The sequence below is a fragment of the Arachis ipaensis genome, chromosome B6 (genome assembly GCF_059453495.1).
Source record: "Arachis ipaensis isolate K30076 ecotype BB chromosome B6, ASM5945349v1, whole genome shotgun sequence".
Classification (NCBI taxonomy): domain Eukaryota; kingdom Viridiplantae; phylum Streptophyta; class Magnoliopsida; order Fabales; family Fabaceae; genus Arachis; species Arachis ipaensis.
The window spans coordinates 132,000,719-132,016,866 of record NC_142441.1 but is presented as its reverse complement, the minus strand read 5'-3'; the positions used below and the strand labels follow the sequence as shown (position 1 = coordinate 132,016,866).

At 35.9% G+C, this 16,148-nt stretch overlaps 1 protein-coding gene across 1 annotated transcript; it reads right to left on the bottom strand.

Annotated features, from left to right (window-relative positions):
* Nucleotides 1-11,691: 11,691 nt before the first annotated feature.
* On the bottom strand, nucleotides 11,692-14,950 carry LOC107604849 (mitochondrial phosphate carrier protein 3, mitochondrial). Its single transcript, XM_016306556.3, has 6 exons — nucleotides 14,419-14,950; nucleotides 13,441-13,802; nucleotides 13,293-13,336; nucleotides 12,401-12,615; nucleotides 12,196-12,320; nucleotides 11,692-12,101 (listed from the first exon to the last, which is right to left on the bottom strand). Exons 1-6 carry the CDS (start codon nucleotides 14,719-14,721, stop codon nucleotides 12,032-12,034), a joined length of 1,119 nt encoding a protein of 372 aa, XP_016162042.1. The 5' UTR covers nucleotides 14,722-14,950; the 3' UTR covers nucleotides 11,692-12,031.
* Nucleotides 14,951-16,148: the final 1,198 nt, after the last annotated feature.

The following is a 16,148-nucleotide window of genomic DNA, read 5'->3' as shown; positions in this document are numbered from 1 at the left end:
TTTAAAAATAATTAAATTAATTAATTAAATTTAAAGGCTGAACAAAGTCCAAATATTTATAGAAATAATAGCATTATCAATATAAATATAATATTATAGTATATTTAAAGTAAAAAATGTTATTTATTTTTAAATCAACCTTTAAAATTAGTTATTCTATTATATTAATTTTTTAATTAATCATTTTTTCTATGTTTTAGAAACCACTAACACTTTTATTAATTTAAATTTTTCATATATACAAATACTTAATACCGTTGAGATGTGTAACTAGCTCTCTACATTTCACTTTACTCAATTACGTTACTTTATATGCATGTGTGACTACTAGTGTTTTTCACTGTGTGTTAGTTTTTTCATTATTATATGGTTTGTAATTGTAATTTTTTATTCTTTTAACAAGATAAACAATTATTCATTTATTGTTTTAATATTTTTTTTACTTTTGATTATTTAAGGTAGATTAGATATGTTAATAATTTAATTTTATTTAATATTTATGCTAAAAACATACATTATAAATTCTTGACATATTTAACATTCGTTTAAACTGTTGTTTGTATTAATTTTTTTTAATATAATGTGAGAAATTCAATCAAATTGGGTTGTCTAGTGGTTAGTTCCTTAATTCGCTTAAGTAAGTATCAGGGTTCGAATTTCTTTTTGTACATACAGTAACTCATTGATCAACGATAATTCCTTAAATGAAACTCAGATCCGTGATAGATTAATCCTTGATCGCTGGGAGTTACCGTAATAAATCAACAAAAATAATGTGAGAAATTTAGCACACTATATATTACTTAGACCATACAAAGTTTTTTCTTTTAATTATGTAAATGATAGTTGTTCTTGTGTGGGTAGCCGACTCTAAGATATAGTTCGTCCTCCTCAATACTCTATATACTCTTGATGTAGAATATGTTTATTTAGTTTTAAACAGATTCCGATTTATAGGTTTACCTGAGCGGCTGAGCCGAATTATAGCCAACAAATCAATAGTTATAAAAAAATATTTAAAAATACTATACTAACTATTATAACACATTCAAAATAATATAATAGCACATCAAATATTTTTGAACACATTTAAAACTCGTCTCAATTTATCCAAAATTTATCATTACCTAACAATTAAGATTCGATATAATTATAATACATCAAACCTTAATATCTCATCTAAAATAGCATCATAATATATAAAATACTTTTTAAACACAACAAAAACTCATACAAACTCATAGTTATAGTTTCTATCATCAAATCTTTATTTTTACACATCTAAAATAATAAGATAGTGCATAAAATATTTTTAAACACATTCAAAACTCATAAAAACTCATCTACGTATAAAAATTACCTAACAATCACATCAACAAAGAAAATTAAAACGAAAAAAAGCTATATATACTAGATTTAGAACTAAAGAAATTGATTTTGATAGTATTATTTCAATTTTAATTTTTTTAGAGTTTAATTTTGGTTTGTTATTTTTATTTTGTTAGGTTTAAATTTAAATTTAAATTTAAATATTTTAATTTTAATTTTAAGGAGATATGATTTTGAATTTCAAATATATGAAAAAGAAGTTTTGAGACATAATATTTAAAAATAATTATTATAATTATTTTATTAAATTGTAACGACTAATGATTAATTAAAAAGATGAATGATGAATTGATAATAGATACCTAGTTGCATTGGTTTAAAAATATAATACAATGACTATAGTCACATTGGTGTGAATCTTCCTCTAACCATTAACTGCATTACTATGAAACAATTATTTTGGGCTACCATTACCTGGTTTTAAAATTCAAACAAACAAAAGAATCACTAACAAAACACACTTCACGCACAACCCAGTCCATTAACTATTCAATAAAAGCCTGCCAAATAAGCTGCCAAAGCCAATGCTTAATTCAAAGGACAAGTACTTTTTTCTTCCCCAAGGTCTGAGGTTAAAATTAAAATCGTCCTCGACCTTTTTTTTTTATTAATATCATCCTCAACGTTCAAAAACGCTTTAAAATCATCCTTTCCCAAATTTTTGGACTGAAATACCCTCATCATCATCATTCTCCTCTTCACCTTCCTCACCCACCACCTCCACTGCCACCAACATTACCACCACAATCACCATCAACACCACCACCACCACCATCACCACCATCACCACTAACACCAACACAAACACCACCACCAACACCAACCAACACCAACACCAAAAACACCAAACAACAGCAACAACACCATACCACCACAACCACTATCAACACCAATACCATCACCACCACCACCATCAAGTCTCTCACCGTAACCCCCCACCCCTCACCCCACTCCCTCACCCCCTCACCCCTCACCCCCTCACCCCCTCACCGTAACCCTCCACCCCCCTTTCTCATGCCTTTCTCATGCCCCTCTCTTCATGGTCATCATCATCATTATCATCAACAGAAAATTCAAGCAACATGCACTTTGAACAATAATCAACAAATTAAGTAACAACAATATTCCAAATTCAAATTTCAGCAACAACAATATTCTATAACAAATTTCACCAAAAATCTAAAAATTTCACAAAAAATTCAGTTTACAAAAAAAGAAGAAGAAAAAGAAGAAGAAGCGGTGGTGGGGTGGTGCGGTGCGGTGCGACAAGACGGCAGGGCGGCGATGTGGTGGTGCGGCGGTATGGAGAAGAAGAAGAAGAAGAAGAAGAAGATGGTCGTGCGGTGGTGCGGTGCGGCAGGACAGCAAAGCAGCAGGACAGGGCGGCGGCCCCCCTTCTCTCCCCCTTCCCCCTTTTTCCTCGCGGCCTCCCCCCCTTTCTTTCTCTTCCCAGTCCCCACCCCCTTTTCTTTTTTTTTTTATTTATTTTATTTTATAATTTTTTAATAATGAAGAGTATAATTTGATAAAAAAAATAAAAATGAAGTAGAAAATGACGATTTTATAACGTTCTGTAACGTTGTGGATGATTTTAATAACAAAAAGGTTGGGGACGATTTTGATTTTGACCACAGACTTTGGGGACGAAAAAAGTACTTATCCCTTAATTCAACTAACCAGCTGAAACTTCACGTCCAAAAAAAAAATAGCTGAAACTTACACCAACTGCTCACGGTTACACAAAGAACTTATTTTCTTAGAATTTGTTTGGACGCTATTAAATTAATAAAAAAAAAATTAATAAAAAATATTTTTTTATTTTTAGTAAGTTTAGCAAATTTTTAATAATAAAAATAAAAGTACTATAAAAATAAAAAAATATCTTTTTTGAGAAGTTACAATTTACATCTTTTTTTAAAAGATATTTTTTCTTAAAAAAAAAGAAGTTTTTTATATAATAAATGAATAAAAAAAGTACTTTTATCTTTATTCCAACATAATTGATAAATAAAAAAAAATCTTTTTACATGAAATATCCAAACATAAAATCACTTTTACTTTTACAAAAGATCTTTTTAAAAAAATCATTAGAAAAAAGATATTTTATGAGAATGACATCCAAGCCCTTAGACTTTTTACACCTAATTTCAGCTTCACCTGTTACCGGTCTCTACTTGACATTTTGGAATGCCATTCTATACCTGAAACTCTTCCTATATTTTTAACTCTACTAGGGGATTGCATTAGGGTTGGAAGTGAGTCGAGTTGAACCGAGTTAGACCAAACTCAAGTTCGACTCACAAAAATTAAGCTTGGCTCACGACTCGACTCATTAACAATTGAGCCTATTTCTTAAGCTCAAACTCGACTCACCGAAAGCTCACGAGCTGGCTCGAATAATAAAAACATAACCTATAATTCTATATCAATAAATTATAACTTATATATTTTAAAAAATATTTAAAAAGATCAATTTTATATATTATTTATCTATTAATAAATTATAATTTTTTATTTATGTCCTACATTAAAATTATATGTAAAAAATAAATATAAAATTTTAAATAATTAAGATCATTAATATATATATATATATATATATATATATATATATATAATTGAGTCAGCTCACGAGTTAATGAGCTAAACTTATCCAAACTCAAGTTCGACTCATTTAAATTATGAGCTCAATTCTAGGCTCAAACTTGGCTCACCAGCTCACGAGTTTAACTTATCAAACTATTAACGAGTCGAATTCGAACTGACTCATGAACTGACTTGACTCACTTCCAGACTTTCAGCCCTAGCTTGCATCCTGATATGTTGTTACAAGATAAATCTAAACCCAAGTCTTTATAAAAGGATACACAGTGAATGGGACTTAAACTTTTGGTATCCAAAAAAACATAAATAAGCCACAATAGTTTTAAGAACTAAAACATATTTAAGCCAAAATTGCTTGTACATTTTCGAATTAGAATCTCTATCGCGCACATAACTACCGAACAAGCTAAGTTGTAGTGAATGATTATCTAGTTTTTAGCGTGAGATAAGTTTAAAGTATATGTAGTAACGAGTAATTTAGGGAGAAAATAATATAAAATTATCTTATTTAACATTGATAATTTTATGTATCTAATATCTATAATTATATGTTTATTGAGTTAAACACCAAAGTAATCTTTGAGATTCACAAAATGCATCGATTTGGTCCTTGACTTTCCAATTGAACTATTTAGGTCCTCGACTTTGGAAAAAATGTACCTAGTTAGTTTCTTCCCTCTTTTCCGTCGAAATTCCTTCTCAGCGGCAGTGATGTGGCAATTTTTTTTCCATGCTGGAGTATGGAAAACGGCGTTGTATTAAGATTTGGCGCTAAAAAATGAAAACGATGCCGCTTGAATAAGGAAGGAGTTAAGAAAAGACAAAACCCCCATATTCAAAGAGTTCACCTCATCACTTCATCTTCTTTATCCTGTTCAAACTGAAAACTCCATACCCTGGGGTTCGCTTGTCCTGCTGAGGTTTTTTGTGGTAACGAAAATTGGAGAGGGTCAAAAGCTGCTCATCGGTCGTTCAAAATCGGGGAAGGAAGGAGCAAAGTTTTCTTGTGGAGCCTCCTGACACAGAGGTAGGCATGCAGTGAACAAAATATTTTTATATATTTTTTATAGTGTTAAGGTATCCATTGTTGTGAGTTTGAGTTGGAAATTTTGTGTTGGTTGATCAAAAATCATTGAATGCTATACTATTAGGTAGGGTTTCTTGCACTGGATCGTGTGGGTTTGGATTTTGTGAATGCTCTATTTTTACACAGGGAATGAGGGTGTTTCTATAATGGTAATGTGATGAAGTATCTGTTTTTAAACAATATTGGATTATTTTCTACTGTGATTTGTTGATTATGTTATCAATAGCATACATTAGATAAATTCTTCTACCTGTTTTTCACTGTAGATGGAAAAATTGCTGGATATCATGTTCCACCATGGTGGGACGTTTAAGAAGAATGATGATAGAAAATTGGTTTACTCACCTGACAACCGAAGTTGCTTAGGAGATTTAGATGAAGATACCCTTGATATTTTTTTGTGAGAAACTATTTCAAAGAGTTGGGGTATGACAAGGTAGTAGAGTGCTGGTGGCTGGTTCCCAGCAGGAGCTTGGAGGTGGGATTGAGAGCTCTGACCAGTGATGATGAACTAAGGGAGATGTGCTTCCATGCAGAGAGGAATGATGGAGTAGTTGATGTTTACTTTGAACATGGAGTTTTCACACCTGAACTGATGGAAGGGAAATGGGCTGTGATGTTACTTGATTATGAAGAATAAGAGGTTTGCCATGGTGACTTACAGACTAACAAGAAAACACCTGTAGATAGTTCAAATCAAACCCTAGATGACAAATCAACTACCTACCCAATTCCAAACCAATTAACTGCAAACCCAATTTCTTCTACTGCAACTCCCATCCCAAACCATCCTGCTGCTGACTCCCTCACTACAAATCCTACCAATGAAGAGCTCAACTCCATGGATGAACCTTATAACCTCAACCCAAAATCCAGTAGAAAACCTAATCCAAAATTCAGTAGAAACCCAACCCAGCTCCCATTGTGAAACATAATCAGAAGCCAACTGCAAAGCCCAAGCACCATCTGAAGCCCAACAAAAGTCAATCAAAGCCCAAGTCCAAATTCACTTCCAAACCCAAACCCAAATTTAACCCACCTAAAAGAATTACAAGATCTCAGGGGAATGGATGGAGTACTAGCAAAAGGCAAGCAACCTCTTCATGTGGATTTAACTATAAATGAATCAACAAGTGATGATGGCAGCTCAGAGGATACATCTTATGTCCCAGTGCAAGAGGGCAGCTCTAGTATTGATGAAGAATTGGTTGTAAGAAATTTGAAACCAAATAGAAAAGAGGCAAAAAAGGTTCAAAAGAATTCAGGCATGGCTAAAGGGAAGGAAAAGATAGGAAAAGATAATATTATGCAAGCTGATGATGCAATTGTTGAGGATCTATCAGATGTAGAGGTGGACCTAGGTTTTGTAGGAACTCCAGGGGAAGGAATTTTGTATGAAGCTCTGGACCCTGGTGCAGAATCTGATGGAGCCAACTCGTGGCACTCGGAGGAGATGAAAACTCCTCCTAATTCTGAGGATGAGCTAGAATCTGATGGAGATTCAGATGAATTTCCTATTTTCCAAGGGGGTCAAAGGTTTGGTGAGTTGAGACTTCAAGTGGGCATGAAGTTCAACACCAAACAAGAATTCAAGGATGCTGTGCGAGAGTTTACCATACAGGTGGGTAGGGGGATTAAGTTTGTAAAGAATGACAATACCAGGTGTAGGGCAGTTTGCCAAGTGGAAGAGTGCTCATGGATTGTGTATGCTTCAAGAGATCATGAGGACTGTTGCTGGCAAATCAAGACATTTTATGATGATTATACATGTCCAAGAGAAAATTCTAATAGGGCTACAAACAGAACATGGTTGGCTGGTAAGTTGGTTAAAAAGGTTAGAAAGTATCCTTTCAAGCAATGTGAAGCTGCAGTGTATTTTAGGTCAAAATGTGATCTGATTCTGCATAGAAACTCAATAGCTAGAGCCTTGGCTGATGCAAGGAATGTTGTTTAGAGCGATGAGAAGGCACAGTATGCCTTAACAAGGGATTATGCTGAAACGCTTCTGAAAATAAATCCCGGATTCACTGTGAAGATTGGGGTGATTCCATTGCCTGATGGACAAGTCATGTTCGAGAAAATGTATGTTTGCTTAAGTGATTGCAAGAACGGGTTCAGATCAGGTTGCCGGCCATTAATTGGACTCGATGGTGCATTTCTGAAGACACAGATTGCAGGCCAGATATTATCAGCTATAGCCCAAGATACAAACCATCACATATATGTGATTGCTTGGGCTATAGTTAATGTTGAAAATAAGGAGAATTGGAAGTGGTTTCTTGAGCTACTCCATGATGATTTAGGAGACTATAAGGCTAACGGATGGTGTTTCATTTCTGACATGCAGAAGGTAACCAACTCCTACCTATAACATTATTGTGTTATTCAAGTAGTTACACATTTGTTAAAGTTGGTTCATTTTCTGGACTATATGATATTGTTTGAGCTTGGTTCATTCTGTTATAAGTAGTTGGTTGAAATTTATAAACTATATGATTCTCTATAAACTATAAGTAGTTGGCTGAAATTTCTGGACTATATGATATTATCCTATTTGGACTTTATAAACTATATGATTCTCTATTTAACATAGATTGCTTGAAATTTGGTTAAATATGCTCCAGTAATTCATGCTGGTTGATCCTATTTGGTTTCTGCTACATGTGTTTGTCATAAGCAGGGATTGATTTCCGCTATAGAAGAGGTCATGCCACAGGTCCATCATCGTTTCTGTGTATGGCACCTGTGGCAAAATTTCAACAAACAGTGGAAGGATCTTGAGCTGAGGAGACTTCTCTGGGATGCTGCTAGGTCAACCACATTTCAAGACTTTATTGATAACATGGACAAAATAAAGAAGGTCAGTGAGGAGGCATGGACATACCTGAACAAGTGGCCAAGGCATTCATGGACAAAGTCTCAATTTAGCCATCAGCCAAAGCTGGATAATATCTGCAACAATGCATGTGAGGTCTTCAATGCACGCATCAAAGAGGCTAGGAGCAAGCCAATCATCACATTGCTTGAAGAGGTAAGGATGTTTGTTATGCGATCGATTGCAAAGAATAAAGTAAAGTTGAACAACTATGTGGGGAAACTACCTCCTGTTATTCAGAGCCGATTGGAAAAGGTTCGTAAAGAATCAAAGAATTGGGTTCCTATATGAACTGGAGATGAAGAATATGAAAAATTTGAGGTCCATGGACACCCAACTAACATGGTTGTTGACTTAGGCAAGAGACTTTGCACCTGCCAGTTCTGGATGTTAACAGGTGATATTATTAGCCTTTACATCAAATGTATTCTCTTCTTCATTGTAAATGGCTTTACTTCATTAATTATATTGGCTGCTGTGGAGTTGAATATTTCCTGGTTTATTTGTCATAGGCATTCCTTGTGTTCATGCTTGTGCTGCTCTTGCACGGGTGAACAAGAGACCCGAGGATTTCTGTCATCCCTTGGTCACCATGGACTCATACAAGAAGACATATGAACATCACATCAATCCTCTCCCAGGCCAATCCCTATGGGAAAAGTCAGTCTACAATCAGTCCCAAGCTCCTAACATTAAACGTAAACCTGAAAAACTGGCAACCAAAAGACGAAAGGATTTTGATGAGGGTACTAGTGGAAACAAGAAACCTAAGCAAACCGTTACACTAAAGAAACAGCTGAAGCCGTTCACATACAACTACTGTGGAGTAAAGGGCCACACCAAGAGAGGATGTAAAAAGAAAAGAGCTGATGAGCTTGCTGCTGCGCTTGCAGCTGCAGCAGCTGCTGTGGCAGCGGCCAGGTCCAAATCTACTCCAACTGGGAGTACACCTGCAGCCAAAGCAAGCAACACCACCAATGTGGCACCACAAGTAGTTGAAGCTCCTCCTGGTGTAGCTGTCTAGAATCATGCTCAAGTGGAGGTTACAGACAACCTTCCACCACTAGCAATTGCTACCGAGATTGACTTATCCCAACCAAATTATGGTGGAACACAAGATGAGGTAAATATTTGGTATATAATGTTTTTTGACATTGTTTTAGTTTCTCCTTTTTCACACTAGTTTCCTAACTTTCCTCTGGCCCCACCACCACCACCACCAACAAAAAGGCCAGATAAGTTACCAACTAAAAGGAGGAACTCACCACTACCAGTAACTGCTTCTGTTGATCCAATGCAAGGAGCAAGTGCAGCAACATCTTTTAGATTGGCCAACTTTTTGAAGTTTGTTCCAACTCCAGGGTTCAAACCACCAAGGAAGAAAAACACTAAGTAATTGGATGTTCTGGCTACTGAAGTCTGATTGATTACATATGGAATTTGGGCACCATTTGTTTCTTTGTTTTTGTTAATTTCATTCAGGAGTAGCACATAACCAGACTATATGGTTAACTTTTACTTTTGGTAGTTATAAACCTTTATAATTGGAGCTCTTATTGTATTCCTTGTTGGTGCTATATTATGGTGTTTATCAGGAGCTACTCCATTGACAGTGTTTGACAATATGTTAATTATAATCAAAATATGATTTTATCAACTTACTTGTTATGTTCTATTTATTCAATTTGGTTAACCTCTTTGTAAACTATATACACAACATAGACCACACCAATAATCCAAAGAGTTCCAATTCATTCATAAACATAACACAGTTGTTACATTTTTACAACCACAACTAGTACAACAACTAACAAAAAAAAAAAAAAAAAACCAACAATCCTAATATTTGTATTACATATTTCTGACTCCTTAATTCAGCCTCCAAATTGCCAATTCTCAATGCAAGACTCACGCTCATTTCTTCATTCTTATATGCTACAGCTTCTTCAAAATTGCCATTGTCATCTTCTACAACGTCTGCCCATCGGAAAAATCCACATCACCGTTTTTCACTACACTGTGAGCAGTAGTAAATTTAGGGATTTAGGGGTTGACATTAAAAAACAGAAACAACATCTCTTACACACAAATTCATGTTGTAATTCGGACATCCGAAGAACGGTTTGTTTGGGTGGGTGTCCGTTCCAGACCATCGGAGCACAGGGCGTTTTCCACACCCACAGTGCTCTGGCACTCGTGAGGCTCTGCTGCGACTAGGCGTCCTTGTCGTCGATCGAATAGAACTCCCGTCTCCCTCATTTGCACATCCAACCATCGTTCTACCCAGCACAGAATAGAGAAGAAGAAGTGGTACGCTACTCCATCAGCAGTTAGGGTTAAAAAGGGGCTCGGGGACCACATTGGGTTTCAAACTTTCCATGGCCACGTCATGTAACTGTTTGACAGTCCAGCATGGCAAAAAATTGCCACATCACTGCTGCCGGGAAGGAGTTTCGACGGAAAAGGGGGAAGGGACTAACTAGGTGCATTTTTTCCAAAGTCGATGACTTAAATAGTGCAATTGGGAAGTCAGGGACCAAATCGGTACATTTTGTGAATCTCAATGACTACTTTGGTGTTTAACTCCATGTTTATTACATCTAAAACTATCCATTTATTTCAGCAATAATTAAAAAATATAAAATAAAAAAACAAGTTATGGCTCTCTATGGTTCCCAAATGATGTCCCCTAAACATTTTTGTTGAGTTATATATAATGTTGCTTATGGGATTGGGGAAAGGTACCTTCTCCAAATGCTTTTTTTTCATTATTTTGATTAATAGAGGCTTGGTAGTGGTAGTGTAGTAGTGTTGTTGTGGACCTTCTTCGACATCATCAAGGACCTACTAAGCCTGACCTATGGTTATGGCGTTATGCAAGAAGATATTAAGCATTGACCCGTCTTTTCTTCTGTTGCCATTATGAGATGCGTGTTCAAGTTTCATAAAGCAACAACATTGCTCACTCATTTGTCAAAATGGACGGACCGAATTTCCTATCCCTTAGAACCTGCCACCATTGAAAGCGGCGGCCCTGGATTTTCCTAGTTGGTGCCGTAGAGCTATGACCCGTTGACCATGCGGGGAAAAACGTGCTTTTTGTTATATATTAACTATTAATAATTGAACACTATTTCTTCCTTTTAACTCTTCCCGGTACTTCGTGGTCAGTTATCCATGTCTCCGTTATAGCACAAGCCCTAGGCATATGGACTTCAAACGAAAATAGCGTCTTATTCTAAATTGATTACGGAAAGAATTATCGTCCATGACAGCAGTTTTACTAGCTCTTGACAAATAATTTAACCTTATGGCTTTGAGCATAGATATATATACCTTTATTATTTGGACAACGCATAGATATATACCATTATACCATCAATATACACTAACATTTCGCAGTTTAGTTAACTTCAAATAAGAAAAGAGTGGGAAAAACAAATGGGACAAGTGATAGACATTTTGTAATAGCGAACTACTACTGACACACTTAATATACAATGAACAGAATTAAAATAATCTACCCAATAGTTAGGCTTCACAGCTTGATGTTAAGAAATCATCCAGCATAGATTGACCAATATGCGTTTTCATCTAGAAGTTGACAACCACAAGATGGAAGTATACTACAGCTGGCAAAGTAACACCCGGATGCAGCAGATGACATCAATACAAAAATCATGATTCGAATTGAGAACAATTATTTATCAGATCACAAAAATTGAAGTTAACTATATGTAAAATAATCTCGATCTTGGCATTGCATATAGTTCCATGCTTTTGCATGGACAAGAAAACAGATATGTATTCCGATTTGAAAGGAGCATGTGATATCCTAACATGCAAAATTATATCAACTACCTACAAAGTGTTCGGCAACAGGAAGGATGCGAGCAAAACCATCCTCCCAAAAATTCAAAATACTCAAGAAAAATGGAAACAATGTCTGAACTTCAAAAGAATATCATCCAACCATACTTGAGTTCCACTCAAGCAACTTCAGCAATCCTCTGTTTATTTATGGTCCCTATTCGCTGGCTCTCTAAACAAACTATTAATTGTGTCATCTTGGCAATCTAAGCCTTTGCAAGCTCAGCACCGGTGGGGGTAGGAACAGCAGAAGGAGCAGGACCACCAGTGGTTGGCCTAAAAAGGGAACAAAGATTTAATTAGTACGTTGTAAAGAAGGCCACGACAAAAAACAGAACTACATCTCAGAGTAGCAATCACATAAACTTACAGTCCCACGAAGACCTTGAAGGCATCATATATTCCCCATTGAGCTCCTGTAAGTGTTCCAATCATAACAATACGCAGTGGGAGACCTCGGGTGAAGAGACCCCACAAACCAAGCTTCTGCACAGCCTGTATAACACCACAGATAACATCAAATTAAGTTGTCAAAATCAGTTAAAATAACAAACTTGCACTTGAGGGTGACTTACATCACCAACGGTTGCTCCCTTGGCATTGTTGAGGAAAGAGACAAGGTTATCGGCAGGATGTGACACAATGGCACAGAACACACCCGCAACATATCCACCAGCAAAACTCACACCGAGTTGGAGACTTTTGCTGCACTCATTCTTTGGTGTGGGGATGGCATGCTTGTAGATCATCTCCACAATGGTCTCAAAAGAAGCAAATTTCATCATTGTGTCTGCAAAAAGAACATTGATTTAAAATCTACTCATGAATTATTATCACATTGGGCACAAAATAAACTATATAACCAAATTCATGAAAAATAACAAACAAGTGATCCGGAATATTCCAAAATAATTCGTAAAAGATAAGCATAAAAATATCATGGAAAAATTTTGACAAAATGTAACAGGACAGCCCGGTGCACAAGCATCCTGCGTTAACGCAGGGTCCAGGGAAGGGCCACACCCAAAGGGTGTAATGTGCGCAGCCTAACCTGATAATTATATCAGTGGCTGGCTGTTTCCCCGGCTTGAACCCGTAACCTTGAGGTCACACGGAGACAACTCAACCGTTGCTCCAAGGATAATTTGTTTGGTTATACCCTTGCTAAGTAATTGCAGTACACTTGAACAGCTAAATTCTACCAATGAAAATTTTTGTCATACTTGGTAAGTAAATTTACAAAAACAATTAACATGATTTAACTAGAAATATATTAAGAAAGAAGAATATTTACTTTTCAAAATGTTAATTGAGGCAAAACAGTATAGGCTACAGTGGCACAATACGAAATGACAAGAAATGTAACGCTATATATAAGTGCACACTAATTGCCTCAGCTGGTAACCCAAGTATGAAATACTGAACAGTTAACAATGCAGCAAGACATTTCAGTTTAGGAGTACCTACATGGAATTTGTCGTCCCCACAGAGGCACCAATCCCTTGTACAATCTGAATCAAGACATTTTATTAGAAACACATCTTATTTCTTAGCAAGAGTAGCATAACACTATACAAAAAATATGCAAGAGTTTCAACAGCATTTATAAACATACCCCAAGGTTCCTTCAGATCTGACAAACTTCGGCAACCCATCAGCCAGACCCCTAGCAAAGCCGGGCTGAGTTTGAACACGGACCTTCACGGCCTCAAATGGGCAAAGTGCAATATCAGCAATAACCTCAGCAGATGCAGAACCAGCAAGGTAGATCAAGGTCTTGTACTTGGTTGCATATTCTGGGCCAGCCAGATCAGAGTAGTACTTTTTGAAGAATTCATAAAATCCAAACTTGCAAGCACCTTGAGCACTATAACCAAGCAAAGTTGGCACCCATCCCCTGAAGAAGCCTCTGACTCCCTGCTCCTTCAGCAGAACTCCAAAACCAGAGGAGATACTCTTGTACTTGGCAGGGTCAATCTGAAATCAACAACCAATGCAATATTAATTCAACTGTATCAATTAACAGTATGACAACTTATATTACATAACTACCGTTGACTTCTCATTATTTCTCAATTCCAATAATTTCTACTAAATAGCATGGCTGAAATGATAACTGGAATATTACTACTGCCACGTGTAACTCGAACCGTTCTGTCTATTCTTAATTCAATATTAATTAAATCAAAGATCACAACCAGGCAAATAATTCCAATAGAAACAGAATAAAACACACATCGTTACTACGCATCAGAGATTCGTCACTTCAGAAAATAAGTCTCTCTCAGGGAATCATATTCAGCACATAATCAGAGTAAAAACTCGGCTGCAACTAAAAAATAAAACGAATGTATTTCCCTATAAATTTTAGAGTATAAAACCGAAATCAAACTACAAATATCACATAATAACAGTAAGAAAATCCTTCGATTCAACACAAATAGCAAACTCCGCAGATCTAGGTAATAAGTAAAACACGAATAAAACAGCGTAAAATCATAGATCTAAACCAACACGAAGCGAAACGGCTTAGAACACATTCAAACCTATGCATAGAGAGCCAGATCAAGAAAAAGAGGTTAAGATAGTTAACCTGCATATTACACTTGACGAGGTCAAGAGGAGTGACGGCCATGTGAGTGAGACCACAGCTGAGGATTCCGCCGGCGGTACAGGCGGCGTAGAAGGCCGGAGAGTACATCTCGATCTTGCCGGGCTCGCTGGGAGAGGGAATCATGAAGGCGCCACCGTTGCCGCCGGAAGGTGCTGCGGCGGGAGAGGAGGAGGGGGAGGTGAGAATCTTCTGGAAGGATAGGGTTTTGGCGGAGGAGGAGGAAGAGTAGAGGAAGGAAGGGATGAGGGAGTTGCGGCGAGAAGAGTCTGCTGAGAAAGCCATTGAGATTTGAGAGGGAAAGAGTTAGGTCAATGAAACACAGAAACAGAAAGAAAGAAGGAAAGAAATGAAGGCGAAACGGGTCCCTGTGCTGTGTTTCTTTTCTCTCTCTTTCTCTCTCGCGCTCTCCGAAAGTTTGGGTTGGCTGCTGAGGAAAGAGGAAGGTGAGGAATGGTTCCTTCTTTTTAGTTTTTATGTAGGCTTTGCAAATTGCAATTCGGAAATGAGAAGAGCAACAAATTGCCCCAACTTCCTATTCTTAATTACAACTTCGCCACTGACGGTGAAAAATCGGGGAATCGCTGTAAGAATGGGTTGGTAATGGTAAGAGTCTGGTCTTCATGGGACAGGAATTTCGGCTTTGTTGCTTTGGGTGCTTTGACCGTCTTTATTTGAAAGTCATTTTTCTAGTATCGTTACTAGTGAATACACAGTGCAAAAGAATACTCAGCATTGGAATTAAAAAATACATGTATATATAATATAACGTGCATCATAATCAAATAAAATTATGTATAGATGGTATAATATTCACTTTTAATCGAATTAAATTAATATATGAATTTTTTTATTATGAATGAGAAATTGAAATTATTCTTTGCATGTTCGTTATTAATATAAAGAAGTTTTTTCATGTTATATTACATATCGAAAACACAATTTTATATATTTGTTGAACAATCAACAAAAAAATAGATTTAGTATTAGATAGAGTTGTCTAATAATTTCATTAAATATTAAATCACCTAATTAAAAATATCAAGACTTTTACTTAAAAACACTAATAATTATAGTTTATATAGATTATAAGTAGATTCAAATAAAATAAAACTTGATGAAAATGTCATTGACCATGATAAAAGTAAACACACAAAGCATAGTGTTCCATTTTAATAATGATTAAATTCAAACTAAATCATCAACACTTGTCAACAATTATTTAATATGGCAACAATACATTTATATATTCTATAAATTTTAAAAATAATATTAGTCTCTCATTAGATTTATAATGAAAATGAATGATATAATAAATTTAATCTGTATATACAAAGCATTTTTTAATGGATTGAAATTGAGAAAATTTTCAAATTATTTTTTGAAAATTTCAGTTATATCACTTGTATAGCAAACATAGAGTAAATAGTTAAAAGCATTCCTAAAAGATACTCTGATCTCTATTTTAGTCTTCAAAAGATAAAGATAATCAAAATCGTCCCTGAAAGATACACGATTGGTCACGTTAGTCCTTCCGTTAGTTGGATGATGATGTGTCACATTAAGTGCCATGTGGCATATGATGACGTGAAGGGCTAATGCCACGTGTCACAAGATGATTGGTTGACATGTCAGATCGGTGACACCTGGCATGCCACGTGTCAGGTCAGTGACACGTGGCATGCCACGTGGCACTTGACATGTAAAAAAGT